Source organism: Trematosphaeria pertusa (assembly GCF_010094035.1).
Source record: "Trematosphaeria pertusa strain CBS 122368 unplaced genomic scaffold BU26scaffold_1, whole genome shotgun sequence".
NCBI lineage: Eukaryota > Fungi > Ascomycota > Dothideomycetes > Pleosporales > Trematosphaeriaceae > Trematosphaeria > Trematosphaeria pertusa.
The window spans coordinates 718,295-734,105 of NW_022987212.1; the positions used below are offsets into that span (position 1 = coordinate 718,295).

At 54.5% G+C, this 15,811-nt stretch overlaps 7 protein-coding genes across 7 annotated transcripts; 5 read left to right on the plus strand and 2 right to left on the minus strand.

Annotated features, from left to right (window-relative positions):
* The first annotated feature begins 184 nt into the window (after positions 1–184).
* BU26DRAFT_512725 (uncharacterized protein) lies at positions 185–1,003 on the plus strand. The gene has a single exon (XM_033827455.1). It carries the CDS (start codon positions 600–602, stop codon positions 840–842), a length of 243 nt encoding a protein of 80 aa, XP_033690764.1. The 5' UTR covers positions 185–599; the 3' UTR covers positions 843–1,003.
* Positions 955–6,461, minus strand: BU26DRAFT_536214 (uncharacterized protein). The gene is made up of 6 exons (XM_033831335.1): positions 6,186–6,461; positions 5,962–6,135; positions 5,711–5,917; positions 5,573–5,661; positions 3,052–5,526; positions 955–3,002 (listed from the first exon to the last, which is right to left on the minus strand). Exons 1-6 carry the CDS (start codon positions 6,328–6,330, stop codon positions 1,011–1,013), a joined length of 5,082 nt encoding a protein of 1,693 aa, XP_033690765.1. The 5' UTR covers positions 6,331–6,461; the 3' UTR covers positions 955–1,010.
* Positions 6,462–6,583: 122 nt separating this feature from the next.
* BU26DRAFT_512727 (UBC-like protein) lies at positions 6,584–7,616 on the plus strand. Its single transcript, XM_033827456.1, has 6 exons — positions 6,584–6,608; positions 6,659–6,843; positions 6,896–6,975; positions 7,026–7,151; positions 7,204–7,283; positions 7,332–7,616. The coding sequence occupies exons 2-6, from the start codon at positions 6,768–6,770 to the stop codon at positions 7,390–7,392; spliced, it is 423 nt and encodes a 140-aa protein (XP_033690766.1). The 5' UTR covers positions 6,584–6,608; positions 6,659–6,767; the 3' UTR covers positions 7,393–7,616.
* Positions 7,617–7,740: 124 nt separating this feature from the next.
* BU26DRAFT_412962 (uncharacterized protein) lies at positions 7,741–8,693 on the plus strand (the record flags this gene model as incomplete). Its single annotated transcript, XM_033822998.1, has 3 exons — positions 7,741–7,789; positions 7,838–7,998; positions 8,049–8,693. 3 exons carry the CDS (start codon positions 7,741–7,743, stop codon positions 8,691–8,693), a joined length of 855 nt encoding a protein of 284 aa, XP_033690767.1.
* A 79-nt stretch (positions 8,694–8,772) lies between these two features.
* BU26DRAFT_413083 (RWD-domain-containing protein) lies at positions 8,773–9,589 on the minus strand (the record flags this gene model as incomplete). The annotated part of the gene is made up of 3 exons (XM_033823003.1): positions 8,773–9,332; positions 9,393–9,467; positions 9,523–9,589. 3 exons carry the CDS (start codon positions 9,587–9,589, stop codon positions 8,773–8,775), a joined length of 702 nt encoding a protein of 233 aa, XP_033690768.1.
* Positions 9,590–9,780: 191 nt separating this feature from the next.
* Positions 9,781–10,920, plus strand: BU26DRAFT_415367 (TPR domain-containing protein; the record flags this gene model as incomplete). Its single annotated transcript, XM_033823109.1, has 1 exon — positions 9,781–10,920. One exon carries the CDS (start codon positions 9,781–9,783, stop codon positions 10,918–10,920), a length of 1,140 nt encoding a protein of 379 aa, XP_033690769.1.
* An 808-nt stretch (positions 10,921–11,728) lies between these two features.
* BU26DRAFT_8008 (uncharacterized protein) lies at positions 11,729–15,570 on the plus strand. The gene is made up of 4 exons (XM_033836356.1): positions 11,729–11,880; positions 11,941–12,835; positions 12,887–13,002; positions 13,058–15,570. The coding sequence occupies exons 1-4, from the start codon at positions 11,849–11,851 to the stop codon at positions 15,435–15,437; spliced, it is 3,423 nt and encodes a 1,140-aa protein (XP_033690770.1). The 5' UTR covers positions 11,729–11,848; the 3' UTR covers positions 15,438–15,570.
* The last annotated feature ends 241 nt before the right edge of the window (positions 15,571–15,811 follow it).

The window sequence follows — 15,811 nt, forward strand, 5'->3', positions numbered from 1 at the left end:
TTCGAGTAAGAAGGCTGAAGGAGAGGCAAGTGGTTGTCGCGTGCTGGTCCCTTTTCTAGAAGGTCCGTCCTTGTTCTCGGCTAGCCCCGCAAACTGGCCGCCACACAACCCCTGACCCCAGCCACGGTGACGTCTGCACCAGCCGGCTCATCCGGCGCCGTCCTTTATCAGATAATCGCCCAGTCCTCTTATCTCTGGGCTACACCTACTCCTACACAGTTCCCTTTGCCGCTGTTTTTTCGCATCTTCTACCTTTCGTTCGGGCAGGAATAGCTGGCCTGGACGGCAAACCGGCTTTCTAATCTTCTCAGTGTCTTGGCGTGCAGAGAGAGTTGCGGGGTCCACATCAGGCACGGCATCTCTATCCACCTCTAAGATGGTGTAGCAGACAGCCCACGCTTCGGCAATTGCGCAAGCTCGTTGACAAAGAGAAGCAAGTCACGTGTTGAGGGCGGCGATAGAGCTCTTTCTCTCCGATCCTCCTGCTAACAGTTGCTGTGTCCGCTGGCTTAAGAGATGGAATCTCAGCCTACGCTCTCTACCACGGTGGGGTACCTAGGTATTCATTGAGAGTTGAGGACTCTTTGGCATCGCAATTAATGAGCCTGGCGGCCTTCACATTCCTTTCAAGCGTCCAGATCCGATATCTGACCCTAAGCTGGAGCCGTTACCCCGCGTTTTGCACGCCTCCCTGCAGATCCACGCTGTACGTGTCCATCGACGGCAACACCGAGGATCTAACAGTAGATTTGGAATGGGCTAGACATGGGCTTGCAGAAGAGTATGTTTGGCTTGCGGTATGCGGATACGCAGAAAAGCGTGAAGTTATTGACATTGTGTGAGAGAGCTGGGAGGAGCGATGGGAACGTGTTAGTGGAGCTGTTGGAGGTGCTCAGGGGATGTTTGCGGGTGAGGAGGAAACGAGAGGATGGTGGGGATGAAGGGGATGTATTTGTTGATGCTTGATAAGCTTGTGGAGCAGATAGTAGATTCACGAAGTCATGAAGGTTTTATTCGGCATTTCGATCCATAACGCCAAACTCCATCCCAACCATATCCGTCAGCCTAACCAATCCCTCAAAAATCCCTCCATCGTTCCTCGCAACCCGCATAGCCTTCACTAGCAACGGATACAGCCGATGCAAATGCTTCTTATGCTTACTCCTCACACCAGGTGCGTCTGGAATAGCCGCAGGCTCACTCCTCAACTTGCCCAATTGCTCCAACGCAAACAAGAGTTCTCTTCGTTGAGGTTCAGGCTGCGGCATGCGGCCACGCAGGGGATGATCTGCGATATAGGCGCGTAGTGGGAGTGCGGTGCGGAGGATCAGGTAGGGCGCTGCAGCTTGCGCGAGCTTGGTACGCTCGGCGGAACTGTCATGCACGGAGACGAGAGAGAAGAGTTCGGAGAGGCAGACGTAGGCCATTTCAGTACGGAGGCTGACTTCGGGGTCATCGGTCCGGCCGAGACGCACTTTGTATAGGTCTTCCAGCGGCGCGCTGGTGGGGTTGGGAATCTCACCGGGTGCAGGGTGGTGAATGATAGAGGTCTCGAAAAGATTTCGCGCATAAGTACGGCGGAGAGTGTCTGGTAGGGAGGGTGACCCGAGCGAGAGCGTAATAAGATCGTGGAGTTTAGTGAAGGAGGTAATGTCGAAGGTCTCATCCTTGTCCAGAGTAGCTAGAGGAGAAGTCGAGCTGATTTGCGCTCGGGTGATGCCGCTGGCGATGTTGACGATTTGGTTCCAGATAGCTTTCAGCGGCTCGCCTTCCATCTCGTTGATGTGCGTTAGACCGGGCTGGAGTATGGCAAGGGCGGTTGCGGTGGCTTTTTGCCATAGGGTAGGAAGCTTGCCTTCGCGCTGCCAGATGTACTTCTCTTGTATCGGTTTTGCCAGACTCGTGAGTGCTGAGAAGAAAGCGCCGCTGGAGTAGATTTCCTCATCTCCAATATGCTTGACGATGATGCCTTGTAAAAGGCTCATTGATGCCTTTGACAAAGCCACGAACGTTGGACCGCGCTTATCGGGATTTTCTGCCAAGGATGTGTAGGGCAGGATGCTAAAGCGGCTGAGCAATTGGATCAGGTATGCAGGTAGTCCAGCGGCCTCGGAGCGAACCATGGAGAGGCACTCCATAACGCGACTCTGAAGTGTAGTCATGTGGTCGATATCCGAAGAATAGGCCACCTCGTCGGCATCGACTATACACGCTTCAAGATTGGCTAGCATGGAGGAGAGGTCCGCGTCAAGGACTTGTTCCGAGAGCCGGTAGATGGCCTTGAATGCTTCTGCATATGCTACGAAGGCATCTTGGTTATCTTCAGAGCTCTTCTGCCAGGCATCGCGATGGCTGAAGTACTCCTTCCAAATAGTTGCAGTTTTCCGGAGAGGTGAAGGGCCCAGTGCTCGAGCGTCCTCTACTCGGGACAATACTCCCGTAATAGTGGTGAAGACTGATGATCCAAGAGCGTGTGATCCGCAGCTGAAATATTGCTGAAAGTAGTCCAACAAATCAGACCACGCCTCGCCGAGTCTCGAAGTGTCGTCAATTTTGTCCAAGCACATCGAGCTCAAGGTGCTGACGGAATCCAGAACCGTCTTTGTCGTTTCATTCCACGCCTTTACATCCTCCGAGGCGTTGCTAGAAGCGCCTCGAATCGCTTTCTGAGCTGCGAGATTGGACTCAACCATGCCAAAAAGCACGCTGCGTAAGCATAGCATCCAAGCATCAGACGACAGTTGATCAACGTAATTCTCGAAGATCCGCTGTATGGTCTGAACAGCGGAATTGCGCAGTTCTGCGCGTTTGTCTGTCGTGATGGCAGACAGATTTAGAAGGACTTGAAGCCACAACGCGGGTACGCTGCCTGCTTGTGACTCCGACTGCACCGTTATCCGAACTTCGTCTTGTTTCCGGATGCTGCCTAATACGTCTGGCAACATGGAGATGTCGCTTCGGGAATGTAAGAAGTCGGATACGTTCCAAAAGAAGGTAACTGCCTACATCCGGTTAATTACCAAACGATGGTTTCTATGTTGTCCAACTTACAGTGAGCGACATGTTTAGGTCCTCCTGTTGGCAACAGAACTTAAGCAAGAGATCTAATAGCGTAGACAGTGCAATATCAGGGACGACAGCCAGGAAATCAGAGCAGATCAACTGGACAGTCGCGAATGCGGTCCGGGCAAGTGGCTTTGAGATGACCTCAATAGGGCCCGCGTGGGCATCCGCATGTCCGTTAACCACAATAGAAGGGCGCTCGTCGCCGCGAAAAGGCGAGGACACGGACGAGAATACACTGAGAAGACTGTCGAAGACTGAAGCCCAGCCAGACACGAGCGATTCTCCGCACTGCTCAATGACGCTCTTGAGCGCCTCGAGGGCTATCTGATGGATCCTGAGATCGGTGTCACTGTAATGATCGTCGCTCCCGGCGTCATCTTGGTGCAAGGCCGATATCTGCGTTTGGAGTGCCGAAAGTATCCGGCTTTGAACATTAATGCGCTGCTCATCGGATAATAAGAGCTCGGCGATCTCCTTGACCGTCCTAGCCAAAATGTCTGCAGCGAGTAGTCGCGTTGATGCTGCCTTGCGGTCGTCTGCGGAAAAGCGGACTATCTCTGTGACAAAAACACTCCAGCCACTATCAGCAGGCTCGTACTGCGCAAGCCTCTCCTCGTTCAATGCGACGAGCTCTCCAACTTTGTTCAATGTGAAAGCAGAGTCTCGCGTGTTGGTCTCAGTGGTTAGCGAGATACCAGAGACACTTCCTAGGCGCCGCTGATGGAGGATTTGCGGACGGCCTTGGATCGTAGGAGTTCGTTGACCACTTTGTGGAGCACTTCCAGTGTGTACCAGTGCACACAGCGCCTGGAGCACTTCAATAAAAGACTCGTTAGGAAAGTCCACAGTACTTTCGAAAAGCCTTCGAGCAGCCGCTTGAACAGCAGAAGTCTCGGCCTCTACCTTTTCTGAAGACGATTCCAGTTCGACACGGCTTGCGGTGCCACCTGGGGTGCGCACCCCGCTCTGGTTGGACATCGCCATGACAAGGTCCGCCACCTGCAGCGTTTCGAAGATGATGGACCATGCCGACTGAAGGGTTGGGCCCAATGCGATAGCAAGGTTGAGCAATGCTCGCAGACAGAGAAGGTTTCGAGGTCCAAGTATGGGCATGCTGGCTTCATGTGAAGGGCGCCGGTTTTTCTCTAAGGCCAAGGAGGATGCTTGACTAACAAGATTGTCAACGCTAAGTAGTCCTTTTGCATTCGAGAAGACACCAGAGTGTTCCATTTGTGGCGACTTTGGCGACGCAACATTGGCCAGGAGCATGCTTGACGGTACCGCCGCCTTCCCGAGGGTGGTCAGAAACGCATCGCGGGGCGTAGGGAGTCTGAGCAGACCCGCCACTTGAGTAAACTTTTGAATCGCTCGAACCAAAGCCCGATAGTAATCGGCGTCTAGTGCAGCATTTAGAAAAGTGGAGCACGTAGCCAGAACGGCAGGCCAGCATTCCGTGACCAAGGCTGCTGACGCTTCCACGTAGCCGTACGCAGAGTGCTCCTCGAGAGTAAGCGGGTTCACAGGTATTGTTCTCTTCCGGAAAGATTGGGTCCTCGAAAGGCGACGATTTCCCGCTCCGGGAGGGGCCGCCTCATCTAGTTTTAGGGTTTCCTCTGTCCTGCTTTTCTTCCTGCTCTTGCTTTCGTGGTACACAGTGAGAGGGAGCACAAACTTGGCTAGGCTTTCGGAGACGTTTGTGATGCAGGTCAGCACAAGGCTGTATACGTACGTCTCCGGCAAATGTGGCGGCTCTGACTTGTCGAGGTGCTCTATGCACGGTGTCTTTAATGTGCTCCACTGCGTACTGATCCCCGCCGGATGACCGGTGGCATTGGTCTCAGCGACAGGTCCGCCAATGACACCAGCAAGAGCTCCTGCTTCGGCAACTGCTTGCTCAGACGTGGTATCTTTCCCGTCACTGCGGTTTGCTGGTATAGTGGACTGCTGCCCGAGCCCGATGAGAGCCGGCTTCTCTGTCGACAGGCGGACGAAAGCTGCTAAGTTATTCCCAAAGATGTTTTTCTTGCCCTCTTGCTGGTCGAAGTGCGAATAGATTTGGAGCAAAAGGCGTGGGTCCGAGTATATGCCGCGGAAAGTCTCGAGACAAAGAGCCCTCTTCCACAACGTGGACGCTTCGGGATCAAGCATATGATTAAGAAGACCTAGAGCGATCTCGCATTCGGACGGCATGATATCGAGATGATTACGAATCAGCAGGTTCAATACTCGGATAATGCGCAGCGTGATGGGAAAAGACAGCCGGTCTGATAGTGATCGAATGATGGTGGGCATGAGCAATGACCGTATGAGATGGATCTGTTCTGCGTGCGTAGACATGACTTTGCCGTGGTTTGACAATATCGCTTCGATTACTTCGAGGATTGAAGTAGACGGGATCGACGAAAACCGAATAAAAGCTGGCTTCTCACCCGTGACAAGGAGATTCAGGTCGTGGAACACCTGCCCATGTTTAGAACAAAGCAACCCGCGAATAGTTGGTGCTGACCTTGTAAGCATCGTGGGCTGCAGGCCTGACTGCGACAGAGCCATTGTCTCCCGGAACTTGCGTGACCGTGGGGATCTCGAGCGCCTTCTCTGAGTATGGGGTCAGCTGCAGAGGGGCCATGCTGCTCGGACTACCTACCATCTTCTGATGCAACTCTGTCAAATACTGCAATCACAAGCTGTTGAAGGGTGGCTGCCGCCGTGTTGCTGACAGCGGGATTCTTTGCACTTTGAAGGGCGGAGCATATCTGCAATATCGCTGAAACCAGATCTCCGCGAACCTCGCTAGGGTAGTTCTGAATCAATGAAGGCAATGCTTGCAATATCTTTAGCTGGACATCATGGCCTAGTCGTGTTAGATCTCAAACCGTTTGCGATGGTGACACGTACTCAGGGACACGGAATCCTTGAGCGCATCAAGTACTTCAGTCAGTCGTTCTCTGGGCAAAGCTCGCGCAACGCTGAGCCTCTGCAGACAGGAGACTCCGGTAGACCCAAATTTGGCATTATGGGTACTGCAGGCGAGAAGGAAAGGAGAGATGAAGTGTGGCCGTTTGGAGAGGTCTCTTTCAAGATTAGTCGCACATTTCTCGACCACCTTTGCGAGGACTTGCCTGCAGAGAGCTGGGCCTCCGAAGTAACTGGAAGGGACTTCAGCTCCTGTAGAGCTTTGTCCGCGGCGTTTCTCAGCTCTGTGTTCTTGCGCTTCGAATCTTGAATGAGGTTTCCCAGCTCAGCCGCCAGAATCTGTGCTGTCATCCTCGGACGAGCGGCGGTGGCATCTGGGCGCTATCCGGGAGCAGGAAGTGGAAGTTGTCAAAGAAGAACCTTCGAAGTGTTATATAGCCATAGTGGATGTCGAAAGGCAACCTGTCAGGTGCATCTGTTACTCGCCAGCTGTCGGAGAAGTGTCGGCCCGCTGCAGCCTGCGCCGTCACGCCTAGGTTCTGCCAAGAGTTTGTGAGTACAGGCAACTCACCACAATCGCTCCTCCGCGATAGAGATAGCCTTGCTTTCCGCGTTTCTCTCTGGCAACCGTTCGGCAGCCTTTGCCACAACGCTATATAGCAATTCTAACGCGCTCCAGTCTCCCAGAACACACCGCAATCTTGTCGTACCCCATCCATCGCGGGGTACTGCCCAGTTACCTCACCCGCCTATCCCTCGCGTGAACTTCCCATCCTTCCGACGCAAACATGAGCGGCGCAAAGGTGCCGCGCAACTTTCGATTGCTAGAAGAGCTTGAGAAGGGAGAGAAGGGGCTTGGTGCTGGTATGACTGCAGTAAAGAAGCACCTCAGAAACATAAGCTGAGAGACTTCTAGAGGCATGCTCATACGGTCTCGATAATGGCGACGACCTGTTGATGTCGGACTGGAACGGAACAATTCTCGGCCCACCCCACGTATGTCTCTCACAAGGCGCTCATCGATCACAAGTCTAACTCCCTCGCAGAGTGTCCACGAGAACCGCATCTACAGCGTCAAGATCCACTGCGGCCCTGAATACCCCGACGTGCCTCCGGAGATCTCATTCACCTCCAAGATCAACCTACCTTGCGTAGACCAGCGAAATGGCAAGGTACATGAGCTCATACTACTTGAGGGGAGAGTTGTGCTAATGCAACCGTCAGGTCGACCCAACGAAGCTGCCCTGCCTTGTGCAGTGGAAGCGGGAGTTCACTATGGAGACAATACTTATTGAGTTGCGTCGGTATGAATATTTGCGCTCTGGTAGTCGATCCTAGCTAATCAGCGGCAGGTACATGGCCCTCCCCCAGCACAAGAAGCTTCCGCAGCCACCAGAGGGGTCGACCTACTAGAGAATCGACGTATATCTACAGTTTAGCAGAAGAATAGGGACCGTTTTGGTGAATCACGCAACAAATGAACACGGTCAAGGCTTTCGAGCGAGGTCATGCAGTGCATTGGTACGGAGTTACGGTCCCTCCCGGGTTGGTCTTGGAGCTAGCACTAGCAAGCAGATGAATTGAGTCGTCAATCACGTCACTCCTCTTTGCAGCGGGGCCTGCGTGTACAGTGTTACGACCATTTGTTTGACCCCTTGAGTCGGGGCGTTGAGCGCGAAGCGGCGCGCACGTGATCATGCGATTTGGAGAAAATCGCGTCGTATCGAAGCTCGAAACCTCAACCTCGACAACGCCCCATGTATGCCCCGGTTCCTCCGCCCTAAGCAGTCGACGCAGCATCGCGTAGCAGGTGAGTTCTATCGCTCCTGATACTATTACATATGTTGATATCGTGCAGCGATCGCTCTATACAGAGCGCTGCTTTCACGATGTTCTTCCGCGACGCTGCCGGATGAGGACCGCACCTCAATGCGCAATGCGATTCGCAACAAGTTCCGCAAGAACAGGAAGATTCAGAGCCCGTATCAGCTAGGCCTTGTATTTCGAGCCGGCTACGAGGTCGATTGCTCCAGAATACGCGCTGGAGACATTTAATTGACCTCGGGTAGACTCTCGACCATCTCGATGCCTCCACCACCGGCGACACTCGGAGCATAAGCTTCCTCACATCTCTCATCTCCACCCTGCCAAAAGGCCTCAAGCGCACACCGCCGCTCGGTCCTCGTCCACCCCCGCCGCAGGATCCCTCAAAGAAGCTCCTCGCGTGCCTCCCACCGGAAAAAGCCGTTCTCAACGTACGCCCCTATGCAAAGGTCACCGGACCCCGCCACGTCCCTATTCTCGCCTCTGCAAATGGCGTCCCCTTCCTGCGCCTTAAGAAACCCCAGCCTCCCGCGCTAAGCAGAGTTATTCGTCAGAAGCTCGAACGAAGGATCAACAGGTTCCATCTGAGAATAGAGCTTAACAATTTTTGGATACCGATTGGACGGCAGGAAGATGAGTGGGATGCTATGTTAGAGAAACGCTTTGGCATTAAGGAGGGCGGGAGGGGCGAGCCGAAGTGGGCGGATGCGCTGCAGGAGGCTAGCCAACTGAATCTGGACGCTTATGATAAGGATATGGCGACAGATAGGGAGATTGCGAGAAAGATGATAAGGATTGTGGATGAGGAGACGAGGTTGGCGCTGCAGGAGGGACAGAAAGTTGTTAGAGGGCGGAAGGGCAAACCGATACGGCCGCGCTGGCCTACATAGTCACAACCCCACTCCGAACATTTCGCGGTTCCGTGTCCTCCGTGACGGGGTATATTCGGTTCTCGGTCCTAAGTATCTATCATGATGCCGTCCCAATCTTCAACTTGTCCATCCCGTCCAATGCATCGCCCCCTTCATCCTCCTCCTCAATCTTACCCACAAGGCCCCGCACCCACAACTCCTTCCCGGTTAACTTCTTCTCCTCCTTCGCCGTCTTCTTCTTACTCTTGTCTTCCGCCTCTTCCGCCTCTTTCCTCTTCAGCTCCTCCTCCGCCATCTCCCTACGAAAGCTCTCTCGCCACCTCAAAAAGCTCTCCCGCGTGACCGCCTCACCCTGAAACTTTCTGTTCTCCTCCTCCTCCGCTTTCTGCGCCTCTATTTCCTTGAGCGCTTGCTTGGCATTCTGACGCTCTGATATGAGAAGTTCGGCGGAGTCCTTCAGGGTGGTGACGAGTGTGAAGACCATGGCCATGCCCAGGTTTTCGGAGATAGTGGAGTCGAGAGCGGAGAGGAGGACGGCCTTGTCTTCTTGGATATCGAGGTAGGGGTGCTTGGGGGCGTTGGGGGGTTGCGTTATGTCGAGGCGCGGGGCTTCATCGGGGTAAGCATCGAGGTATTGGACGTTGAGGATGATTGTTGCTGGACGCGTCTTAGTACTTCCGGTCAATGACCGGCTGCGGTACAGGGAGAGAAACCTACGCGCCTCGGAGTTATCTCCCTCATCATTCGTCACTTCGAGTTGTATCGAAATTCGGAATTCCGTCTCGGAAACATCTCGGGAAGTTAGGTCAATGGCGCGCTGAGGCACAGTGAGCTCAAACGTGTTCACCTGTAATTTCGTCGGGAAAGATCGACTCGAGGACTTCTCGTTCTTCTTTCTGCTCTTCCACACCCATTGTGAATGTTGACGAAGCTTGAGTTGAATGCTCAACATCGAAGCTCTCGGCGGGGCCAGTTCGATCCCCGCGGCGCACGGACCACAAGAATTTCGAAATTTTTGGTCTATTCGAGTGTCACTCATTCTCCGCAACAACGACTCGGTGTTGCTCTATCCCTCATTGCTTATCTAGAAATACTGCTATACAGCATGGCGAAAACGAAGCCCCAGGACCGCGCGCGAAAATCGAAGAAGAACGCAAAGAACGGCGCATCGAATGGCACATCCAAAAAGCCGAAGGCTTCGCCGGAAACCCTTCTCATACAAGCCGCCACGCTCTTACAGACGTCACAGCCCGACGAAGCTCTTCTCGCCGCGAAACGAGCATTGAGTCTACTTCAGCCGACCTCCGAGCCAACATTGGCCGCTCTACCTGCACTCAACCTTCTGGGCGAAATAAACGTGGAACTGGGAGACGCGGACGCTGCGAGAGAAGCTTTCCAAGCGGCTGTGGCTTTGGACGAAGATGGAGAAGAGGATGGAGCCGAGAAGTTTCTCTGGATGGCTCAGCTTAACGAAGAGGGCGGCGCCGAAAGCGTGCGGTGGTTCGAGAAAGGCGTGGAGGTGCTGAAGAGAGAAATTGGCGAGCTGGAAGGAAAACTCGTGAAGAAAGTGGACACCACGGATGCGCTGGATGAAAAGAGGCAGAAGATTGCGAACGCACTATGTGGGATCGCTGAGGTCTACATGACGGATCTGTCCTTGGAAGAGGACGCCGAAGCTCGATGCGAAGCCGCTGTCACCGAAGCGCTGCTCGTTGCACCAGAAAGCCCAGAACCACTCCAGACGCTCGCCTCGATACGAATCTCACAAGTGCGGATTGCCGACGCAAAAGCAGCGCTGACACGGAGTATGAGCCTGTGGAAAGAGCTGGACCCAGACGATCCCAAGGTTCCAGATTACTCAACAAGAATAAGCTTATCTCGCTTGCTGATGGAGGCTGAGATGGAAGACGAGGCTATCGGGGTCTTGGAGAGGCTCGTCGGCGAGAATGATGGTAGTGTGGAGGCTTGGTATCTAGGCGGTTGGTGTCTACATCTGCTCGCCGAGAAGCAAAAAGCAAAGGGGACGGAGGTTGCCACTTCGCTGCTGAAAGCCAGCCGTGACTGGCTGGAGAACTGCCTCAAATTATACGCAATGCTTGAGTACGAGGATGAACGGTTGAAGGAGCATGCCGAAGAGATTCTAAAGGCGCTGAACGACACGTTAGGGCCTTCAACTGGAGAAGAAGAAGAGGAAGAATGGGAAGACGCAGATGACGAGGAGGACGAAGAGATGGAAGGGACATGAGGCTGTGGTACTATCGTGTGCTCGACCTTATACCTAGGGGACGTCACCGTCCCATGTGTGGATGGTGTCCTGGAAGCCGATGGTTGCTACGGAGCAGTTGCTCGGCGACAGAGTGCATTGGGCTTGCTCATATCGGGCAGATTTTGGGCGTGCTTGTCTTGACTTTCGCGGCCACACGTCTTGGAAGTCAGCAGTGCATCCCATGCGGATGGTATGACAGGCGTCATCCCTGAAGTACAGTCGGAATGGCGGATGCCATCGTCGCTGGGATGGCCGTCTCCAGCGCCGTGGTAAGGCGTAGTACAGTCCCTGCTTCACGCGGGGTGCTCAAAGTACGTAGGGTTTAATGCTACGTTAAAGTGAACCTCAGCCCAGTACGCGTGGACCTGGTGATGCCCAACCGTGATGTCATTTGTGAGAGGTGTGCCTGAATGCCGCCAGGATGGGTGTCCTTTCGCCGACCTGAGCCCTGGTACACTCCGAGCGGTCAGCCTGCAATTCGCTCTGGGGTTCGGGCGAGAGATGCCACTAGCGGGGCAGGCTACCAGCAGTGTTACGGCCCTGAAGATGCGAGACGAGCATCTGTCCCATCGGAACCCTTGGCGAACGCCGCGCGATTGGGTTGCGCCGCGAAAGCCACCACCAGACAAGGCGTCTCGATGCCGCCCTCCATCTCCACCAAAATAGCCATTAGAGCCCTCGCTGCACCCGCCCTTTGGCTGCTCCTCCTCTCCTCCTCCCTTCACTCGCCTTTTCCGCCGTGCACCCGCCACACTCGCCGTGACCCATGAATGAACCGCCCACGCTCTCCCCTCGCCTTGATACCTTGCGGCCGACGTCTGCGTGCGCGTCGCAAGCCCTCAGCTGCCGCTGAGCCGCTCTTTAGAAATAGTCGGGGCATGCCCTATCCCGGGGCACGCAGCGCCGAATGATCTGGTACCTCCTCTATCCGCTTCGTGGGTGAGTGCTGCTGCTTCGCGTCCCCTCGCCTGACCGCGCATGCTGAACGCAACATCACAGAACGACTGAGCCACCACGCCTATCGCCGTCCCACCCGATCCGGCGCGCTTTCCAGGCCCATGGCACCGCGACCGCGCGGCATTGGCTGCTCTCCATCCTCGTCACCATCGTCGTCTCCGTGCTGCTGTGCTATCCCGCCCTTTTCCAGACCGACAGCCCCGCCGCCACCGGACTGCGCAATCTCCCCAAGCATGTGTGGACGTCAACAACAGAGGTGGAAGGCGAGCGGCCCGCAGACGTGGAGGTCCGCCAGGTCTGGGTCCATGGCGACTACATGAACGCGATTGACCGGCGAGTGCTGCGCGAAGCACTCTACGTCCAACAAGCCCTCCTCGGCGAGGGCTTCGATGAGGCTGCCGCCCCAGCATTCACGACTCAGCAAGGCGATGAAGGATGCATTGCCACCAAATCTGGTCAAAAATGGGGATTCCACTCGCCGCTGATGTACTGGAACTGCTCGCTGAGAGCCATCGAAGAGGATGGAGACCTCGTGGCGACTATCAACTCTGGATCCCAGCGCCAATCGGCCCTCAATGTCACTCTGCGCCCAAGTACAGTCTTCGCAGGCAAATCATTCTCGAAGAGCAAGCTGCGAGCCGCCGACGCGTTAGTTATCACCTTGTTCGACCAGACCGACTCCACCCTTGGAGCAATGTGGGACGCAAGGGCTCGGTCGCTTGCCAAGGATCTGTCTCCGGAATGGGCAATGTTCCCACACGATGGCCAGATGGCCAGAAGCAGGCTTTACGAGTTCCGCTTCAGCCCGATGACCCTCAACGACGACCTGTTCCTGGCAGCCTCTTATTTGGTAACCGCAGCCTACGTGGTCTGGAGGATGATGCAGCTTCGAGCCGTGAAGAGCTGGTTTGGCCTCCTCATCACGATTTGCGCCAAGGTGAGATCTAGTATCTTGAAACACCTCTGCCGCCACTGACCCGAGATCTAGATGACGATTTGCGTTATCGGTAGTTTCACCGTTTGTACCTTCCTTGGCATCAATCTAGCACGCATCCCCCGTCCTTGGTTCCCGGGCGTTGTTTTTTGCTTCGGGCTTGGAAACATGTACGCTCCGGAAGCGCCTTATTCTCTCTCACGATTCGGGCTAATAATAGCGCAGATTTCGTCTCATCAACGTTGTGCTAGAGACGCCACCCGAGATGCCTCCTCATCAGCGCATCGGGCATGCTGTTGGCGAAGTCGGTCATCACTCACTGGCAGTGGCCGGGCAGAACCTCGCCATCATCTACCTCTGCTCTCGAATTGTGACACCTTGGGTCGCGGACTTTTGCGTCTTCGCCGCTGTCACCCTTGTCCTCGACCTAGTTTACCACCTCACTTTCTTTGTCGCTGTTCTAAGTGTCGATGTCCAGAGATTGGAGCTTTTAGATTCACTTGAGCGGGTTGAGCAGAGCAAGGCGTCCAAGGCTGGCCGGTCTGAGCGCCAGTCCTGGCTCACGGCGTTGCGGCAGGGTGCATTACCTTTTAGCACTCGATTCGCCGGCTCTGTTGCAATATTGTCCATCATCTTGGCGGTTAATTGGCATTTCTTCGACGGCAACGGTCAACAACTCTCCGTCCAAATGGTCAAGGAGAAGATTTTCAAGAGGCAGCGACGGTCCAGAGAACCATCCCTGTGGAGTCCGCCACCGATCAACCAGGCGCGCACACCCGCGGACTGGCTAACAATCCAAGATCACAACACCGCAAGGGAGCTCTTTAGCTTCATCAAGCCCAATGATCACAGCTTCATCGCACGAATCTACGACCCACTGCTAATTGTCTTGAAGGGGGCAGACGGTAGGGATACGTCCCTGAAACAGACCTCTCTACTTGAGGGTTTGCGCCATTTCACCCGAGAGCATGCGTTTCCGGCAGCCCTCATTGTCGTATTTCTGTTCGCAGGGGTGACCTTGTTGATGAATTATCTTCTCTGGACCGGTCTACCTGAGGGCATAGAGGACGAAGACGACGAAGAAGCGAATTTGGTGGTCAAGACCTTACCGACATCTCAATCACTTGACATTGTTCGCCTTGCTTCGTCTCCGAAAGGACACCTTGTCAGTATTTCTCTGGACAGATCCACCTCGATTTGGCTCCCTGGCAGAAGTGGTTTCGTCCAATCCACGCTACAAACAGCGTCTACGAAGCCAAAGCTTTGGCCTATCACGGCATGCGCAATAGACGAGAGCGGTAACGTGCTTGCTCTTTGCACCGACAAAGGACAGATTGGGTTGTGGAGTCTTGCCGCCTCTCGTTTCTCAACGCTCCAGGCTGTCGGGCTACGAGGCCAAGTGCCGATTCTATTCACTTTTGCCATCGTACCGGGGACGGACTACGACACCTTCAGCCTCCTCATTGTCACCCCCGACGGCTACCTCACCCAGCTCGAGACACAGGCCGGTATGCATCAGACGAAAAAGATCTGCGCAACTCCCATCTCTTGCGCCAAACTTTACACTTGCGCGAAGGGGATTTTAAGTTTGATATTCGTTAGCAAAGCCCAAGTCCATATTCTACCCCTGACGGGCGAGAGTGGTGGAACATCAGAGGTAGTTGCAGGCCTCGATCCAGGTCCGCCACCGGACAGCAATCCTTCAAAAATCAGATGCATCGAGGCCGTCCCAAGCCTGGGCTTGATCTTTGCCCTTCGGGACGAGGAAGCCGAAATATTCGACTTCAACAGCCGTGTCCTCATCCACGCCTTTCCGATCGGCCATGTCAGAGCTCACTCTTTCCGGGTGTTGCATTCTGCCCGCCGCCAGTGCTCTTGCGGGGCGCCGGCGGTCCATTCACTGTCTGTTGCATACGCAGAACAAGAGACGGATCACCTGATCATGCAGACATTCACTCTCGACGACACTACTACATCCTTCATGTGTCTCGGCAAGCCTTCCGAAAACGAAACCCACAAATGCCAAGGACTCAGCCAGGCTAAAGAAGCGGTATATTACGTCGAGCCTGCGGGCGTTTGGGAATCTACGAACGCGCTTAGTGTCGTGGGAATCCGAAGATGCGTCCAGTCTCCCACGCCTTCGTCGTCTGCTTCCGGTGTCGATTATGCTTCGCCTGAGCCATCAGCTCTTGCGTCGGCCCTCAAACAGCGCGCTGCAAGATCAAGCACCTCGAGCGGTCTATTGACGACGCTGGACTCTGCATTTCACACTCGCCACCCGCCCGCTTCGCCCACCGATACAGAGAACTGGGAGGCCTGGACCCTGTCTGCGACCGGCGAATTCCGCTCGAGACCGCTTGTCTCTGATTCGGACGACAATGTGGATGAGCTGCTCGCTGACGACCAGCTGTTCGTTGCGGCTCCTGGCCCCATCACACGATTAGGAAAGAAGAGCGTGGCTGTTGGTTTTGGTAATACGGTCAAGATCCTCACGCTAGGCAAAGAATCATTCGATGGATTGACGAATGGTGATGGCGCGCTGGACATGACACTGGGCTCTTACAAGTCGAGGGTAAGACGAGGGCCTGGACGGAAGCTACAATAACGGACCAAACACCGCACAACAAGAGCAAAGAAGACCGACGGGCTTCGGAATGATATACGACATATACACGACACCGGCGTACACGGATAAGAACGGGAACATAAAATAAAGATTTGGGAAGAGCATACCCCTGGCGGACACGGTCAGGAGGCTGGCTTCGGCGTTATTAAAGGGCATTATTAGATGACCCCATATACGGCGTTTTGTAGGACTAATTTTTTTTCTTGTGAGCAAGGAGTTGTTGGCAGTTTTGGAATGTGTTGGAATTACGCAAGTTTCGGTTTTGCCTGGGAAGCATATAAATATCTCGTCCTAGGACAGGACAATTCTTCGTAGATGACATGGCTAGTTAGACACCGCCATGTGCTTCGATT

Excerpts from the sequence above, each read along its gene's own strand:
- BU26DRAFT_512725 (XM_033827455.1), top strand. The coding sequence starts at position 600 with ATGAGCCTGGCGGCCTTCACATTCCTTTCAAGCGTCCAGATCCGATAT.
- BU26DRAFT_512727 (XM_033827456.1), top strand. The coding sequence starts at position 6,768 with ATGAGCGGCGCAAAGGTGCCGCGCAACTTTCGATTGCTAGAAGAGCTT. Across the intron at positions 7,152-7,203 it reads TAGACCAGCGAAATGGCAAG|GTCGACCCAACGAAGCTGCC; the intron begins GTACATGAGCTC and ends TGCAACCGTCAG. Across the intron at positions 7,284-7,331 it reads ATACTTATTGAGTTGCGTCG|GTACATGGCCCTCCCCCAGC; the intron begins GTATGAATATTT and ends AATCAGCGGCAG.
- BU26DRAFT_536214 (XM_033831335.1), bottom strand. The coding sequence starts at position 6,330 with ATGACAGCACAGATTCTGGCGGCTGAGCTGGGAAACCTCATTCAAGAT. Across the intron at positions 6,136-6,185 it reads GGAGGCCCAGCTCTCTGCAG|ACCTCTCCAAACGGCCACAC; the intron begins GCAAGTCCTCGC and ends ATCTTGAAAGAG. Across the intron at positions 5,662-5,710 it reads CAGAGTTGCATCAGAAGATG|AGAAGGCGCTCGAGATCCCC; the intron begins GTAGGTAGTCCG and ends CCCCATACTCAG.
- BU26DRAFT_8008 (XM_033836356.1), top strand. The coding sequence starts at position 11,849 with ATGATCTGGTACCTCCTCTATCCGCTTCGTGG. Across the intron at positions 11,881-11,940 it reads CTCCTCTATCCGCTTCGTGG|AACGACTGAGCCACCACGCC; the intron begins GTGAGTGCTGCT and ends GCAACATCACAG. Across the intron at positions 12,836-12,886 it reads TCATCACGATTTGCGCCAAG|ATGACGATTTGCGTTATCGG; the intron begins GTGAGATCTAGT and ends CCCGAGATCTAG.